An 18,456-nucleotide genomic window follows, 5' to 3' on the forward strand; every position below is an offset into this window, starting at 1 on the left:
ATCATGTCAACTGAGGGAACAACCATAATAAAACATAACACCATCCAATTACTCTGGATTCATTCATTCACTTCGTGCAACAACTCAGACCTGAAACTTTCATGGAGGAAAATTACATCTTCTAATCACCTGACAAGATTAATTTCTGTTTGGATTAGGAATAAATCTGTGGAGCATCTATTCAGATTACACTGCAAAAACTCAAAACCTCGCCAAGTAGTTTGGTTTAGTTTCTACCTCAGTTCACTTGACATAAAACAAAAATAACTTAAGTAACTTTTCTGTAAGTAAATAGATTTAGATTTAATATTGATTTAGCAGATTTTTCACTTATAACAAGATATTTGTTCCATTTTATAAGTGAAATTATCTACCAGTGGAACTGGTATGTTTTAAATCAATATTAAGGGATTATTGACTTTATGTTGATCAAAAATTAATGTGAGTTAAATTTGTCTTATTTCAAGTGAACCAAGATATTTACAGTAGAAACAAGATTTAAAATACTTGGTAGGATTTAGTTTTTATAGTGTAGATACAATTATTAGGCGTCTCAATGCAACTTTTTCACTTCTGATCCGATATCAGTATCATACATTTATTACTTATTTTGTAAAGGAGTGTAAGGAAAGCTTAATCAGTTTTTATTATAAACTTAGTATGTGGGATAGAAATCCTGGGCCGGACTAAATGCTGGAGCGGACTGATTCCATCAGAGATTTAAGATGCGGGTCGATATCCGATATTTGATATCAATATCAGATCGATACTCTTGGTTATTGCTTCCAGATGTCCCAGTTGTGGCGCCCCCTGCTGGTACACCTTTAAGTAGAAAATGAGCTGAAATCTTTTAGCTTCGGTTTAAATCGGTTTGTTTCAGTTCAACGTTCGTTCCAGGAAAATGGAAATGATCTGAATCTGGAAACAGAACGAATTCTGAAAGCGGAACGCTCGGCTGGGTTCTGTCTGGGTTCTGGATGCAGAGACCGCGTTAAGTGGCGCTGCAGCAGCAGCAACAGCTGCAGCAACAGCTGCAGCAGCTGCAGCAGCTGTGGGAGGCCTTAATTTGTAACTTTTAGGCAAAATGATGTTATAATTACACCAAATTATTTTCTTTAGAGCTGCAATGTGTAACTTTCATAAAAATATGTTTTAAATATTTTTTATATCTGTCTCCATGTCAGGACAGTTTGAGACAGAATCTATGAAAAAATCAATCTTCCATGTTTTCTCTCAGTGCTACCTACAAACAGCCAATCAGAGCCAGGAGGCGGGTCTTAGCGCTGTCAATCACTCTCCCTTTGCTCTCTGCTAGGCTGCAGCTAGCATAACCTGCTGTAAATTGTAAAGCTAGTTAGCATAGCCACTGATGACGGCAGATAAACTGTTTTCCTTTAATGGTAAGCTGTTCCATTAGCACATTTAGCAGCGAGTTCATGAGCTTGTTTGACAGCGCTAAGCCCCGCCTCCTGGCTCTGATTGGTTGTTTTTGGTTAATTTCTTCAGACAGTAGTATTAGCTCATAGAGGAGATCCATCTGCTCACAGATTGTCTGTCTTATAACAAACTTTTATAGCACAGTTTGGTGCTTTTATTTTGAAAAGGCACTAAAGTTTACTTGCAGCTGAAAGATTATTCTGTAAAAACATGGCGGAGGCAGCGTCAGCTCCGTCTCAGGTAAAGGAAACTGTCAGTCCCAGTGTGATGATTATGCTACATGCTAAGTGGCTAGCAAAGCTAACAGTCACAACTTCAGTGAATCCCTTCTGTTCAGGTTATTTTCAGAAAACCTGCAGATTTTAAACGCAGCCTATCTAAAGTATTCAGAAGACAATGCATCATGGGAAACTGAAATATTTATGACGTTGGCTGGCCAATCAGCGCTCATGTTGCTTTGTGCTGATTGGCTGTAGCTGAAATGAATATAGTAGATATAGATATTATATCTACCTGTATAGATCAAACACACATAGATAGTTTGATCTTTTTGTGTTTTCAGAAGGAAAGGTTTGAAGTTGATTGTTTCTCAGTAATGGATTCTGACCTGCTGAGTTAAACCAACGGCTGAACTGGTCAATGTTTGACCCAGTACTGGGTTAGCTAACTTCCAGACTGACTTGTTTTAACCTTGCCGTTTTTACAGTGTCGCCCAGGTAACGCATCCAGTGACCAATCCTGTTCCTCCAGATTCCCTGCGTGTTTTAGATATTCTATTTACCTCACCTGATCCAAAGGAATTAATTACTAAATCAATTTTATCCTCGGTTTCCCAGAAGAGTTTGAACTGGAACATGTGACACTTTCTGATTGATGTTTGTTTGATTTTAGTTTTATTTGGGTTTATTTTTTGTTGTTAGTTCAGCTTAGAATTGCGCTAATATTTTTAGCCATAAATGCGCAGTTTTTGCACCATTACAATTCTATTTTCTTCCATTCTCTGCTCCGGGGTTTGTGGAGATTAAAACCAGAGAAAAACTGTTCAAATATTTACCAGGTATAAAGCAGCGCTGAACTTTGCCCTGCATGTGCGCGTGCGCGTCCGCGCCTCGTTTACAGCCGCAATCAGGGAAACTATTGGAGACGTTTTACGACAGTTTGCGCGTTTTGTTTTTGTTGCGAATCACCGCGGCGCGGCGGCGCGGCGCGGCGCGTCCTGCTGCCAGAGGATTAATAATCAAAGCCAAGAGCTGCAATTACAAGCAATGCGCGTGCGCGCCTTAAATAAACGCGGCGCGGGCACGCGTGATGGCGCAGACCATCATGCGCGCCGCCGATGGTCTGAACAGATGAAGATTCATATTTACAAAACTTTAATAAATACCAGATAATCAGAAACGGTCCAGTTGAGACTTTCTCGCTAAATTATGACAAATAAATAAAATGATATGAAAGTTTGAAATGAGGAAACGCGGCCATCGTTTGACCCGTTCAGACAAAATCAAAGGAAACTTGAGTGAAAAGAAACGAGGTGGAAAATCAGAAGGAAACAATTTCCTGCTGTTTCTGAATAAAAAGGTTATAAATCAAATGAATGTTTGAGGTCAAAATTAATAGGAAAAGATTGTAATCTGATCAACAAGGAAAATAAAAGTTAATTCTTAGGATTAGAAATATTACTCCCAATGTTTGATTAAAAGTTTTAATAATAAAGCAAAATGTATTTTATAAACAGTCACGCTCTTATCTATAAATGACATTTTAAATCATTTGTGTTTAATAATTAATTCTGATCATGTTTCAGTGTTTTATTAACGGCTGCCTCTAATCCTAATCCTGCAGATTACCTATCAGGTTCAACACTAATATCAGTCTAGTGGCAGTAATATAGATAATACAGATATGAGGATTTCTGCAGGTGTCAGAACAGCAGATATGATGTTGACTGAATAAACTGAGCGCTTCTGGCCGGAAGGAGAACATGTGAGAGATTATAATCAGATTTACTGATTTATTCAATAAAACCCGCCGTTTTCTGTGATTTGGTGGATCATAAGTTTTTAACGTTAACATTCATCCTTCAGCCTCGATGAGGAGGAAGACTGAAAGTAAATCAAATGAGAGTTAATAGATTATAATTATTTTAAAGTATAAAACGTTCCGTGGAAGTTAAATATTTAAATGAACCTTTTTAGTTTTCTGTGGATTTATTCAGACACACATGTTACATTAAACACGAGAACTTTGGATCATTTATAAACAGTTCAGGTTAAACAGTTTTACATTAAATCACGGCAAGTTAAACATTGTTGAGTTTTTTTTTCGTTCATTTGAGCAAATAAAAATGAGAAGCAGTCGGTGGCAAAAAGCACAAAGAAGCGTTTATAAAATATGTACAATAAAGTCAAGAGTTCTTCTTTTTTCACCTTTCTGGTTTCAGTTTCTTAACATTAATTATTTATGTTTTTTAATCATTATTAATAATCCCTCTTCCGGTCATTTTCTGTCATTTTATTTGTTTTCTTGACTGAAAATCTCGGCACAAAAACGAACAAAGAGCAAAACTTGTGGCTCCATTTCGTACCTGTCATTCCGAAATGAATTATGGGTATTTTGCTTACGAAATTGAGCCGCAAAGGATGCCGGTCATTTCGCGGTTTCGTAATTAATTAGTTTTATTTTTTTTATTAGTCTCGATGATTTGGGCGCCATTAGTTGTTGTTTTTTTAGGTACGAAATGGAACCACCTGCGGATCAGTTTCTGCTCATCAGAAACGAAACGGATGAAAAAAATGTTCAGAAAAATATCAAATGAAATAATTAGAGTATTTTTATGATTTTTTGATTTTGAATAGTTTAAGTGCGTCGCTACGAAATGGAAGTAAGGAGAAGCGAAATGGAGCCACCAAGCAGCCCAACCAGTACCGGAACCAGAATCCCAGTGTGGTTTTATGTCCAGTTAAATATGTACAGTGCAGTAATGTAACACGTCTTCATTGTCTAGAAAAGCTCCAGATGTTTCGTGGTAAACTTGTAACCCGCATAATCCATTTTTTCTCTTACGGAAAAAATGACCGCAGGGATCCAGGTCGGTTCGGTTGCTGGTTCGGGGTGAGATGCGGATCCTGCGGGTCGGTTCGGGGCCCCGCGGCCCGTCAGCTGTTGTACTGGCAGGCGTTGAGGCTGGAGCCGGGGCTCTGCAGGCCGCTGTATCCGAACGTGGGGTGCTGTTTGGACTTGAGTCTTAGGGTGGCCAGGCTGGAGTTACACGTGTCCCGGTAAACGCTGTACGGCGAGCCGGGAGGGCCGTACGGACACGCGGAGGACGACATGGCCGAGTTGATGCCGGAGGTTCCGATGCCGTTCAGGTTGCTGATGTTGTTGAGGCCCGGGGCCGGCATGCCGGGCACGGCGGAGTGGCCCATACCGGACGCCATACTCATGGAGGAGATGGAGTTCGGGGCGGAGAACATGGACTGCGAGGTGAGCGGACTCATGGAGTTGAAGAAGGTGAAGTTCTTGGTGGAGAGCGGCGCCGGGGCCAGGCCCTTGTTGGTCCAGTTGTTGTAGGTGTAGGTCGGGTACATGTCTTCGTAGGGCTGCATGAGGCCGCTGAACTGCGGCAGGTAGCTGTTCTTACACAGGTCCATCTGCTGGTTCCGCTCCCGCTTCCTCCACTTGGCCCGGCGGTTTTTGAACCACACCTGGAAGGTAAACACTGCGTCACTACGGGACACCCGGAGGCTGCCAGCCACACTATTCAGCTCCAGTCTGGTCACCAACATGGCGCCAAACCACATTTAGATTAGAAAATCCTGATTCGCGTCAGCAACCGAATCTAATTCTAATCCAGATTAAGGATTCATGCAGATTATAGTTTATGATCAGGAAAATAATTTAATGCTTTTAGTTTTTAGAAACGTTTATTCATTTTTTAAAATAAAATATCAGTTTATTTTGTATTATTGTGAAGAGTGCAGAAAAATCACTGTAGCAAAATTATTATTAATAATAATAATAATAATAATAATAATAATAATAATGTTTTCTCGTCAGTTTGTCTTCCTTTCCTTATCGTGGGTTTTCCACGGAGCTGCTTTAACTCCCGTGGGTCCGTGAACGTTACATGAAGCATTAAAACTGCAGAACATTTTTTAGATAGTTTATTGAGTTTTAATCTGTTTTTTAAGTGTAAAGCTCTTTATTAAATAAATATGATGTATGCGCTGAACTTTTTAAAATCGCTTTGCAATAATTTATTTCTGAACATAAAACAATAAAACAATATGTCGTTATTTTAAATTAATTTTGGTTAATATTCCACAGGTAGAATAAAAAAATTTAATCTGTTTAATACATAAATACTGAAGTTATTCTAAGTCATTTTAATGCTTTTTTCTCTGAAACGCAAAACATCCAATTATATATCTATAGATATATAGATATAGATCTCGCATCAAACTGGATTAGAGAAAACAAAGTAAAAAATCTAATCACATAAAATCAAACCGATCGAAACTAAAACAGTCTGAATGAAAACTCGCAGTTTGATCCGCAGCTGTTTGCGCCATTTAACTTTTATTTGAAGCTCCGACGGAGAAACTTTACATTCAATATCAGACATGAAAACGTTACTAATATGATCTTTGCGTGAGTTTGGTGATTTGAATAAAACCAGCAGGTGGGAGCGGACCGGACCGGACCGGACCGGACCGGACCGGACCGGGCTGCGCCGCGCCGCCACTTTGCAGAATCGTTTTTTAATTCATAACTGAAACAGTTGAAGTTTCGTCCGATGAAGATGATTTATAACCTAAAGAATCTCCAGAAGCTGCAACAGGAAAATGAAGGAAAACAAGTCGACCAGAAGAGATTAAAATAAATTCCGTTTGGTTTTTTTAATCTGCAGCCACTTAGTGCTGCAATAATTCAAAATGTCACTTTTAACACTAACAGAAATATCTTTGATTTTTTATAAAGTGCATGACAGAAAATGATTTTCCTCCTTCAAAACCAGCGAGTCTGGACTCCGCAGGAAACCGAACCAAATGGGACCGGTTGCTTTTCCACCACAAAACCGACTCGTTGATTCCCAGAGAAACGCGCGTGGCTGCGCGGGAAAAGGTCCGACAGGAGAAAACGATGAAAAGGAAAGGTTCGGTTTCTGGTGTCGGTTAGTCTGAAGTTTGTGATTAAACGGAAACAAAGATCCAAACCGGATCTGATAAATATGTACAAAAAGTCAACAAGCTTCGTTTTTAAGTTTAATGTTTCGTCCTGATGTTTATCATTAAAATCATTTTAATATTTGCGGGTTTTCATTAAATCTCGTTTGATGAGAAACATTTGATCGTTCAGAACCGCAAACCCTTCAGAAAAAAGCGGAACAATAAAATCCTTCAGCCTCATAAAAGGTCAAACTATTTGACCCGGAATATAAATAACAGAGCAGAAACTTCACTGCTGCTGCCGCCGTAAAAATAGAAGGAAAAACATTCAACCCTGACAAAAACAGAGTTTCTAGTTGGTTTGTGATTGAAAATAAATCAGATTGATTAATGAAGTATTTGGACGTGTTTCCAACATGGCGCCGGGCCTCTTACCCGAACTCTGGCCTCCGTCAGGTTGGTCCAGACGGCGATCTCCTCCCTGGTGCTCATGTCCGGGTAGCGGTTCCTCTGGAAGGTGGCCTCCAGCTCCTGCAGCTGCTGGCTGGTGAAGTGAGTCCGCTGCCGCCGCTGCTTCTTCTTCTTCGGGTCGTCGGCGCTGCCGTCATCGCTGCGGTGCTCCGCGCTGCGCTCCTTCTCTGCGGGGAACAGAAAGCGGCGGAGCGGTGAAGACGTGCGGCGCTGCGCTGCGCTGCGCGGCGCGGCTCACGCAGCTCACGCAGCTCACGCGACCTGCTCAACATTTCACACGCGGATTCAGTTTCCAACTTGCAAAACAGCGACAGGTTTTAACCGAGCGGGGAGCGGAGAGCCTGAGGTCAGACATTTGCAAGTATTTTCATAAAATCCCTGAGCAGAGAAAGAAAAGCAAATATTCTCACACATTTACAACCGATTCTGTTCTCACTGATCGAAATGTTTAGGCCGCTCTAATCTGAGGCTGAGATCTGATGGAGGAAAGTTTAGCCAAAGTTAAACTCGTGAATAAAGCAGGCGGTGAACTGCAGCTGATTCTGCTGCTGGGTTCAGATTGATGGTATTTAGTTTGTTTCATTGTCTGACTGCAGGCCGGGCTCCGCGCATTTTTCCGTGACCCAGTCCGGGATCCGGCCCGGTGATTGGCTCAGGCGGCGCAGAACCAGAACAGAACAGATCTGGGTGAAGCTGAACCTCTGAGTTCTGCTGGTGCGTGAATGAACGTCCCGCTGCGGATTTCTCTGCTTTTTACGCACCAACATGATTTCCGCTCAATAAAAAGTGGATTTTACAGGAAGAGTCTGGTTCCGTCCGGCGGTATCTACCTGCCAGCTCTGCGTCTGAGGACTCGCTGCTTGAGTTCTCTAACGCCTCCCTGCCGGCCTCCGCTGGTCTCTGTAAATGAAACGCGGCGGCCACGTCACGGGGCGGCGCGGCTCTCACGGCCTCCGAGATTCGGTCCAAATTCATGCCACCTTAAAGAGAAGGATGCGGGACAGTGAGAAAGTGGGTCCTGCTCTGCAGCAGCTGCGACAGCGAAGATCCAGAATCACACCGCGACATGAGCGGCGCGGCCACGCGGAGGATTTCCACCAGAGGTTCGGTTTCCCCAAAACCCACAAAGTTTCTGTAGAGGTGAAGCAACGCGAGGCATCGGGCAGCGGTCCGGTCCGGTCCGGTCTGCAGCAGCGCGGCTCTGCTGTGCGCTCTGACCGACTCGGAGCTCCGACTGTCAGGCAGCAGATCCTCCTCCTGCCGCTCGGAACCTCCCAGAGCGACAGTCCAACCCACCGAACCTGCGCCGCGACGCACCCCCACCGCCCCGGGACTATGACGTCACGGTGACCCGACCGGCGTCCCGCTGATGTAAAAGTCCAAACTGCTCGGCTGGTTGTTGGAAAACATTCCGGAGAATCTTGGCAGCAGATTCGGTTTGGTTTTATTTTTGCTCCAATAGAAAGTTTATGGATTAAAAAAGGGGCGTGGCCACATGAACAAAATGATTTATGGATCAGTTTTACAAAGTGGCGACATTAATATCACAAATAACAAATAAATGTTGCGACTTGTTGCTTCTCTTTTCATAAATTCATAAATATTTAATGTTGGTATTATTAATATTTCTGCGGTGGGATTCAGGAGGCGCAATAAAAACAGGCGCTTTAATTCATGTTTGCTGCGTTCCTTTACACACACAGAGACCGGTGTGTGTGTGTGTGTGTGTGTGTGTGTGTGTGTGTGTGTGCTGGATAAACATTTCCTGCTTCATTGTGTCCGGATGAACGATGCGCTGATGGATGAAACATGAAATGATCAGAAAACCCGCTGAGATTCTGACAGCTGCTGATTATCTAAACAACACACACACACACACACACACACACACACACACACACACACACACACACACACACACACACACACACACACACACACACACACACACACACACACACACACACACACCAGCTGCTGCTCTCTCACCTTTAGATATTTACACAGAAAAACAGCAAAACGCATAAATAAATTTCAATCTCCATATTTTTAATGAGGATTTTATTATTTTATTTTACTAAAATTATATTATACTGAAGAAAAGTGGAAGCCAAAACTAAAACATGGAAAACATGTCGGCATGTTTTCATTGTGTTGGTTTACATGTTGGAGTGAATGAATAGAAAATTATAATTATTATGTAAATTAGTTAGATAATAACTAGTTAAAATTACTGAGTAACTTTTGGAAAAACATATTTTTACAGTGCTGTACTTTTGACTTGAGACATTTTATTATAGCAATAAACTGAATGAAAGTCAAACCTGTTAAAGGTTCTGAAGTTTTATTGAAATAATATTTTTATTTTTCTTAACTTTATGTTTTGGTTACTTATATGAATTAATGTCATTTTATTTCTTATAATAACAAAATTTCTACTTAACTTTATATTTTGGTTTGTCTGATGATGTAATCAGCATGATGCTTAGCATGATTAGCATGATGCTAAAGGATTTATTCTCTTCAAAACTAAAATCTGCCCAGAATCGATAGAGAAATGAATAAAGCTATTATATAAAATATAAAGTAGAATAATTTTGAAAGTCATTTAAAGTTTTAAAGTTTTTTTAGTTTTAAAGTTTTTATTGCTTCATTCTGTGTGATGAGTCCGCTGCTCTTGGACGCCCCCTGCTGGCCTGGGTGTCCTAACCTTCAGCTCATATCATTCTTCTTCCTACTTTAATCTATATAAAAAACTAATTTCTTTCATAAAGTTTTAAATGTTAAAGCTTCACACATTCAACACGACTTTAATATTACAGCTTATAACAGAAAACTTCACAATAATCAAATGTTTGTTTCCAGAATCTGAATTTTTTCAGCTTTTATGTAAAATGTGAAAATTTGTTCTAGAGCTCAGATAAAATCCGACTGAGGATGAAAAATATTTTCCATCTAATCCAGATTATTTCAGAGAAAAATAATAATTGATGCTGATTCTAGTTTATTGTGTCAAATGGAGCAAAGAAGAAATTAATTTCTAAAATGTTTCACTCAGTGAAATGATTTACATTTTTCCTTTTGAATATCAAAAATTATGATTTTCATTTTGCACAATTACAACAAATTAATGAAAAAGAAAAATCAGTGAAACCTGAGTTGTAGTTGCTGAGTTTGCTTATGCATCAGGCCGGCTTTTTGTTCAAAATAACCAAACCAGAAAAAACTTTTTTTTCACTTGGGACTCTTTAAAGTTTATGAAATTCATAATTTTATGAGTCTTACCAACATATTCAACAGATTATTTATAGAAAGATTCTCTGTTTCTGGTTCTGCCATCTTCAATTCATTTCATTTTTCACACGCATACCGATATGATCAAACTTTTCTGACTCGTTTCTCTGAGTAGATCTGGAGGTCAAAGGTCAAGTCCTTCCTGCTGCTGCGGTTAAAACATTTCAACAGAGTCGGCTTCGTTCGAGTCCAGAAAAAATTACATCTTCAGAATTTATTTCAGCTAAATTAATAAAAGACTTTCCAGCGTTTAATATCTGTAATGATACTCAGCAGAGAGTCTGACGGTCAGTCTGGGTTCTGGGTTCTGGACTCTGGGTTCTGGATGTTTTGGGGTTTTTACGTTCCTTGCCCGCAGCAGGTCGTCCATGTTTTCAGGGCGTCCATGTTTTCAGGGCGTCCATGTTTTCAGGGCGTCCATGTTTTCAGGTCGTCCATGTTTTCAGGGCGTCCATGTTTTCAGGGCGTCCATGTTTTCAGGGCGTCCATGTTTTCAGGTCGTCCATGTTTTCAGGGCGTCCATGTTTTCAGGCTTCGGTTAGTTTCTGGTTTTACGTTCAGGCGAGTCGAAGCGAACGGAGCGAGTTCGTCCTGCAGGTCAAGTAGAGCCGGCCTGAGTCATAACGGACCTGAGCCGTCCCCCATAAGGAACCATTGACTTTAAAACAGAGGTTCACAGATTTGTGTTGTTTGTATTTAGTTTTATCTTCAGTTTAATTCCTTTACTCTGGAAAATGATCATTTAAATTAACTGGACAATCAAACCAATTCAGTTGAAACTGGAGAAGCTTTCAGATAAAAACTCGACCTGCTGATGACTGAACATACGAGTCCTGCATGAACTGTTCCTGTGACTCTGCATGTCGCCCTGTGTGCGAGCCTCCTGACATCAGATCCAGCCCGCAGCACCCGGACCGGCCCGGTTGCTCAACATCTGGGCTCAGAGCTGCGGCTGCTGCGTGTTTCTCTGACAGGAATCAGGGCAGCGACCTGCGCAGGCCTGCCGGGACGCCGCCGCTTCAGAAACAGATTTGTTAGGGGAACCGGAGCGGAGCCTGGTTCTGGTCGCAGCAGAGGTTTAGTTGCCATGAGTTACAGTGACACGTTTCCACGGCGACAGAGCGTTTAACCCGGAGCGCCACATGGATCCGTTTCCAGGTTTTACTTCAGAAAACAACTTTGTTACCAAAACAATGTTTAATAAAACTGAGAAATAAATACATACACTGCAAAACACAAAACCTGCCAAATCATTTAAAAGGAGACTAAACTAAAACTTACAGGTAACTTTTCCGCAGATATAAGTTTGTTTTAAGTAAATAAATTCATTAATAATGATGAAACAGTTCTAGTTTCTCTGCAGATTATTTCACTTCTAGTAAAACATTTTTACCAAGTTGTAAGTGAAATAATCTTTCATCAACATTAATGACTGAAACTGTTTCTTCTCGCTGAACGTTTCCTGTAAGTTAGTTTACTGACATATTTGCTCTATAAACTTGGTAAGATTTGGTGTTTTGCAGTGTAAGAGGCCGAGTTGCAGGGTTAGTTAATATTGTAATTTTAATATCGCTCAGAGAAGATGCATCATCTCTACATCTGGAACGTTGTGATGTTGTAAAGGAGACGAGTGGATCTGCTGTGCGGCTGATCGATGGCGGTTATCTAAATACTCCAGCCTCCATCTCGCCTGCGTCCTTCTGCTCCACTTCTGCGTGTGATGGATGAGTTAAAAAGCCTTTCCATCCGGCAGGACAGGTTAAAGGTCCAGCAGCAGCGCAAACATTCGTACTTTTTTCTCTCTCCTGTCCATGATGTAAAAATAAAGTGTGAGCCTCATTAATCACCAAGCAAACACACGGAGGGAATAAAAGTGCCGTTTTTTCCCCTGCAGCTGGAAAACAAAGCAGATTGAAAGCGAGACCAGCAGCGGAGATGTAACTGGAGCCGCTGGGTAACTGGAGAAGCGCTGGGCAGATTATCGCCGTGGTGACGGTTCCCCTGCGTGGGCCGAGGCCCGTTTGACCTCCGACTCTGACATCCAAACAGCGCTTAAGAACAACGGCTAATGAGCAGAAAACACACAGAAATCCCCTCTGAGGCTGACGGAGCCGATAAAATCATCCTTCATCCAGAACCAGCAGAACGTCCACAACAAGCACGGCCGGCCTGAGGCATACGCACGGCCGGCCTGAGGCATACGCACGGCCGGCCTGAGGCATACGCACGGCCGGCCTGAGGCATACGCAGGGCCGGCCTGAGGCATACGCAAAGTCAGCAGCTGCTGCTGAGTTTCACCAGAAAACTGCAGAAAACTAAACTCTGTCAGATCTTCATGGTTAAAATTAGACGTTACATTTTATGGGAAAAGTTTCATAAAATCTGAACTTTATTTATCAGTTAGATCAATATTTCCACCAGACGTTTGTTTTCTGAAATATTCTGGAGTTCTCTGCAGAGCAGCCGTATATTTATTAGAAATAAAAACATTAACTGGAATGTTTGAGGGCAAAAATCTCTCCAATATTTGAAGTCTATAAAATCTATAAGAATTGTTTATTCATTTTTCTGAAAGGCAGCAAATTTTTAAATTTAAAATAAATGTAAACTTTAAATCTTTTAGATTTTTGTGTGACTTTTTTCCAAGAAATTTTGTTCATTTTCTGCAGAACAGTAAAACGTTTCCCCAGAAAAACTTAGAAATAATTTTAACTTCTCCAGCTGATGACTGGCCAGAGCCGGCCTGAGGCATAAGCGATCTACATGTTGGTTTGGTTCCTCCAGGCCAGCAGGGGGAGCCCAACATTTTATCACAACATCTCCATGCTTTGTGTTCAAGTTCTTAAAATAAAAAATATTAAGTAGTTTCAAGCAGTAAAACCAGTAAAGTCATAAATTAATTTAAATGTTTAATATATATATATATATATATATATATATATATATATATATATATATATATTTAATTAAAATCTACATAAACAATCATTTTGGGGGGTTTCTGTCATTTTTAGTTGAACCTTTAAACTAAACATCCCGGTTTGTAGTTTTATTGTTCCTGTGAACAAACCACCAGCTGTTCATTTATTGAATCTGATTTATGATTTTACAGTGAATGAGTCGCTTCACATTTAGACAAAACATAAAATGTTTTTCTTTTCATCTGCAGATTAAAGCAGAAATTTTTACTTCAGGTTGTTTCAAACTAAATATTTTCCCGGTAGAAATGAAGCCGCGCACCACGTGACGTTCCTGTCGTTTTCTAAAAATTATTATTATTTAATTCAAAATAATTTTCTATCATTCTAACAATCCGCTGATGTCGGTCCAGTTATTCTGGTTGGATCGGATTTCATGGCATTAAATGACCATCAGGACGAAACGACGCGCAGCTTCACATGTAAAATTAAATTAGTTATTATTTTTCTCCGTAATGTAAGAAAAAATCAAAAGTGAAACAAGTCCGTCCTTCATCTGTTAGAACCAAAATGTTTTATTCTTTATATGTTTTATAATTCAACAAAAATATTTGGAAATGAAACAAATATGATTAGAGTTTGTGTTTTTAAACTTATTTAATATAGATTTTTAAATGTTTAAGTAAAAATTCATCAGTTAATTCCTTCACTTAAGTCATTTTCGCTCCTTTATTTGCACATGAACATTTAATAATCCGCACATCTGCGCGTTTCTGTCCTCAGAAACTTATGAAGCATAAACTGCGACTAAACTCTGAGTTTGAATAAATGTAGATTTGAAGTTTTTCCAGAATCTGTTGGGAGATGAAGATGAAGATGAAGATGAAGGTTCCGGTTCTTACCTGAGTCTCCGCATGAAATCACGTTCTTGGACAAATTCAGCTCCATTCCAGATCCCTGCGAACAACAAGCGTTTATCCAGAGTTTATTAAACATATTCATCAAGTTTCTGAATCTGAACATTTCAACTGGAGAGAAAAAAGTGAAAACAAACAAACAGCAGAAAGAAAGAAAGAGAAAATATTTATTGATCCGCAGCGTCGCTTCAAACGGAACCTTCATCATTTATCCAGAACCACGAACACACACACACACACACACACACACACACACACACACACACACACACACACACACACACACACACACACACACACACACACACACACACACACACACAGTTATCTGCGGGAATCTCTCCTCTGTCCTTCAGCCGAGCTGAAATGTTCAAAATGTTTTCCTGATTTTCCGCACAGCCGTAAAATTCCACTTTATTTGCGCCTCGTGTTGTTATTAAAATAAAAATCAGAAAAGCTGATGAATGAATGAATCTGTTCTTTCTGGTCTATTTGTTTTTTTCTCGCAGCTCTAAAGCTTCCCAGTCAGAACCAGTTACTCACCAGTTGGTTCCCAGTAGAGCGAAGAGGTGAAGGGAGAAGCCTGACTGCGTCCCATGCAGGTGTCCAGTAAATCCAACAAAGCGCGGTGTGTGCGTGAGGCTGCGTGAGGCTGCGTGAGGCTGCGTGAGGCTGCGTGACGCTGCGTCCGCGGTGACCGCCGCTGTGGTTTCGTCCGCGCTGCGCTGCGTCGCTTTTCTCCTCCGCGCTGCGCTGCACGCCTCGCCGTGACGTCACCACGCCCCCACCCCGTCACCTTCCTCATCCTCCTGCATCTTCTTCACTCTTCATCCCGAAAACCAAAGATTGGGGATGAAAACATCAAACTGCTTTTACTATAATTACGAGAGAAACAAAAATAAATTTACATCTTCATGTTTTTTTCTTACTCAACTCATTTACCGTTTTTAAACTTTTTATTAATTCTGGATAAACTAAAGCGGCCCTCTAACATATCTGGTACTTTATGTATTTATTGTTTTTAAAATAAATTTGTTTTTGTTATTTTGATACTTTCTGATATCACATTTATTTTTGTTTTAACGTTATTTGACATTTTGTATTACTTATTATTATACTTTATATTTAATTTATTCCCGTTCATATTTTTATGTTTAATACTCGGATTTAAATTAGATTTTTGTTTGACATTTTCTCAAATATGATAACAGAAATTTATGTAAGCATGAATTATATATTAACTTTGACAAATGTTATGTCTTAATGTAACATAAAAATAAATGTTTTACTGCCAGATTTACTAATAACTGGGTGAATTTGAGAAAATGTTCAGCAATAAGAAAAAAGGTTTTGTGTGTTTTTAATAATTAACCAAACAGATTATTGTTTGATTATGTAGAATCGTTAAGAAAAACGATTTTTCTTTTTTTGTCATTACAAGTTCAATATGTGAACAGTTTGGTTTTTCAAATTAAACTTCTGTTTCTTTTGAAAATTAATCAGATAAATACCAGAGGAAATGATTCATGTTTCCTAAAAAAGAAAAAGGTGATAAAACAGGTTTTCTTTTTCTCTTTATTTCCCGCCGCAGAAACACAGGAACCGGAAGCCGAGCGGCGGGATGATCCGGGTCAGAGGTGAAGCGAATCGGCCGCATCAACTCATTCATTAAATAACGCAAATGAAATTAAATATGTAAGAATTATTTATTTTAAAGATAAAATCTAAAAGCTGAATCGTGTTTCGGGTCGAGCCCAGACATTCAGCCTGGCGCAGAAAAATAACCTTTAAATATTCAAACTCGGTTCATTTTGGCCCTGAAGACGCCAGAGAAAATGTGAAATTTGTCCCTTCTGGCCTCCTGTAGGTCCACCGCGCCGGGAAACAGGAGCCGATTTATTTGGGCTGATAGTTTCTACCTGCAGGTCCTTGAATCCACACAGAGGGGGCGCGCTTCAGGTTTGGGGTTATTACAGCAGGTTTAGCTAAATTAACTGACTATAAAAGATAATACAGCTTATCACAGCTATTGGCTTATAATTGATCAAAGTTCTGCATCTTTCCTGTTTGTTGCTCATGTACCGACCCAGAACAAAAATGAACTGAAAAATGAATTTCTAAAGTTTTTAAACATTCATTTCTAAAGTAATTTTATTTCAATTGAACATAACCGTTCATAAATGTAATGTTCAAAAATGATTAAATTAGTAAATCCTTCCTCAGCATGTAGATTAGATTTTGATTTATTTCTAATTATTCTTTTCGTGTTCAGTGCATAGAAAGTTGTGTTAATAATAAATGTCTCTATTCTGAGGCTATTAGCATAAAGCCGTCGGTGTTAGCTGCGTGTTTTCTGTCTGATAATCAGTAACGGCTACAATTTAAACACCAACACTTAAGATCTGCATTAAAAGTTATGGTACAAAAAGGTTTAAGGTTAGATTTAATCCAACTTTAGCTAATTTAGCGATGGTGCTAATGCTAAATTCAAACTTAATAGCAAACTGAGATTTTTAGTGTTGAGCATATTTATGTGACATTAGTACTCAGAAAAAACTATCAACCAGAATATTCTGATGGGATTTAAATTTTCATCCATCCATTCTGCATCTGGCTTTAGCTAACGTAGCATCTGAGCTAATTCTAAATTCTAACTTGCTATTTGGATAAGCTAGTCTCTGCTAATCATCAGCTGTCTTAGCAGTGTTTGTCCATGAAAAGGTTCACACGTTAAATAGTTAAAATAGATTTTAAAAGTTTGTATCTCCAGTTATTTTAGCATCAGCGCTAATGTTAAAGTCAGAGGCTACTTACCATCAAGGTGGCGCTGTTAAACCTGAGACGGTTGTTGACATGCTACCGTCAGAATTGAAAAAAACAAAGTTTGTATCCAGCTTCAGCTAGCTTAGCTTTAGCTGTAACACAAACGTCGCACATGCTAACAAGCATGTTGTGGCTAATCATTGTTGGATGTTGTTGTGAAGGAAAACTTTTAGCTGCCACTCTGTCCAAATTAATTAGTTTGTAGCCTATCTAGCACTAACTAGTTCTACGGTGGCCCAGAAGGGTCAGCAAAATGAAAAGCCACACAGAAGAAATTGCTGTTGTGTTGTGACTTTTACATATTGTTGACACTTCTGGCCCACTGTTAGCGTTTAGCTTAGCGCAACGCAAAAGTCAGACCTGCTAGCAAGTTGAGCTTCTTAAGTTTGACACAGCTGCTGCTTCTTAAAGGCATATCGTAGTTATTTGTTTACATGTCACTTTGTTAAAATACATCAATTATATTTTGCATCCAGCTTTAACTAGCTTAGCATCTGTGCTAATATTTGCTAGCAGGTTGAGCTTGAGGCTAATGAGCCGCTCATCAGGGAAACTTCTTTCTATTTCATTTTGCCTATTTGAACAATTTTAAACATTTATAATATTTTTTCTTTTATTTTGCAAGTTTATTTTAGCATCTTCTGGCTGATTCAAAACAACTAAAATGAAACAAGTTTAATTAATTTGGTTGATTTAACTCTTACAGTTTGTTTATCAGTGTGTACTGGTAAAAATGCTCGTAATAGCCTCCATCAGAGTGTGTAATTGTCTACCTGTGAGGCCTGCAATGCTAGATAATGAGTCTGTGACACACACACACACACACACACACACACACACACACACACACACACACACACACACACACACACACACACACACACACACACACGCACACACACACACACACAGAGGCAGGCAGGCAGGCTGTAATTAGGCAGGCAGCAGAATGCTGTGATTACGGGACGAGTGACTGGAGGAGTTAAGTGTCACCCTGCAGGCCGTGGCCTCTTCTTCTCCTGTGTAAATAGGTGGGGGGATTATTCAGGTGTGTGTCTGTGGCCGGACCCGTCTGTCTGTCTGTCTGTCTGGTGGACGGCTCTGCACTGTAAATAGTTATTCCTAAATGACAGAACAGCTCTCATGCAGCCAAACTGAAGAAGTGACACTTTACAGTTGCTGTTTATTTTTATTTAAATAAAAACTGAAGTGATTGATTTCTTGGTTGATCTGCAGCTCAGCGTTTCCACCGTCCGTCAGAGAAGCAGAGCCGGTGGTTTTAGCCTGTCAGGCCTTTTTCCGCCCGCTGAGGAGCAGAGAAGTGTCTGTGAGCGGCGTGCCGTCCAGATCCTGCAGAATCAATCAGGAGGATTTTCTCAGCTTCACGTCGGGCCGCTCCACAGAACAGAAAACCTTTTGTTAAGTCCA

The 18,456-nt window shown here is 40.0% G+C and overlaps 1 protein-coding gene across 3 annotated transcripts; it reads right to left on the reverse strand.

Annotated features, from left to right (window-relative positions):
* Positions 1 to 3,610: 3,610 nt before the first annotated feature.
* Positions 3,611 to 14,882, reverse strand: pitx1 (paired like homeodomain 1). Of its 3 annotated transcripts, XM_005807205.2 has the most exons (5): positions 14,749 to 14,882; positions 14,191 to 14,245; positions 7,907 to 8,056; positions 7,041 to 7,243; positions 3,611 to 5,141 (listed from the first exon to the last, which is right to left on the reverse strand). In XM_005807205.2, the coding sequence occupies exons 2-5, from the start codon at positions 14,234 to 14,236 to the stop codon at positions 4,593 to 4,595; spliced, it is 948 nt and encodes a 315-aa protein (XP_005807262.1). In that variant the 5' UTR covers positions 14,237 to 14,245; positions 14,749 to 14,882; the 3' UTR covers positions 3,611 to 4,592. The 3 variants fall into 3 exon arrangements, with proteins under 3 accessions (XP_005807262.1, XP_014327301.1, XP_023197459.1); XM_014471815.2 differs by lacking the exon at positions 7,907 to 8,056 and having other exon boundaries at positions 14,749 to 14,881; XM_023341691.1 differs by lacking the exons at positions 14,191 to 14,245; positions 14,749 to 14,882 and adding an exon at positions 8,202 to 8,365.
* Between the last annotated feature and the right edge of the window lie 3,574 nt (positions 14,883 to 18,456).

The sequence above is a fragment of the Xiphophorus maculatus genome, chromosome 11, assembly GCF_002775205.1.
Source record: "Xiphophorus maculatus strain JP 163 A chromosome 11, X_maculatus-5.0-male, whole genome shotgun sequence".
Taxonomy (NCBI): Eukaryota; Metazoa; Chordata; class Actinopteri; order Cyprinodontiformes; family Poeciliidae; genus Xiphophorus; species Xiphophorus maculatus.

What these genes read in the sequence shown, in the direction of transcription:
- pitx1 (XM_005807205.2), bottom strand. Translation starts at nt 14,236, where the DNA reads ATGGAGCTGAATTTGTCCAAGAACGTGATTTCATGCGGAGACTCAG. An exon ending in GATTTCATGCGGAGACTCAG is followed by an intron (nt 8,057 to 14,190) that starts GTAAGAACCGGA and finishes CTTCTCTTTAAG; the next exon opens with GTGGCATGAATTTGGACCGA. An exon ending in TGACGGAGGCCAGAGTTCGG is followed by an intron (nt 5,142 to 7,040) that starts GTAAGAGGCCCG and finishes TTTACCTTCCAG; the next exon opens with GTGTGGTTCAAAAACCGCCG.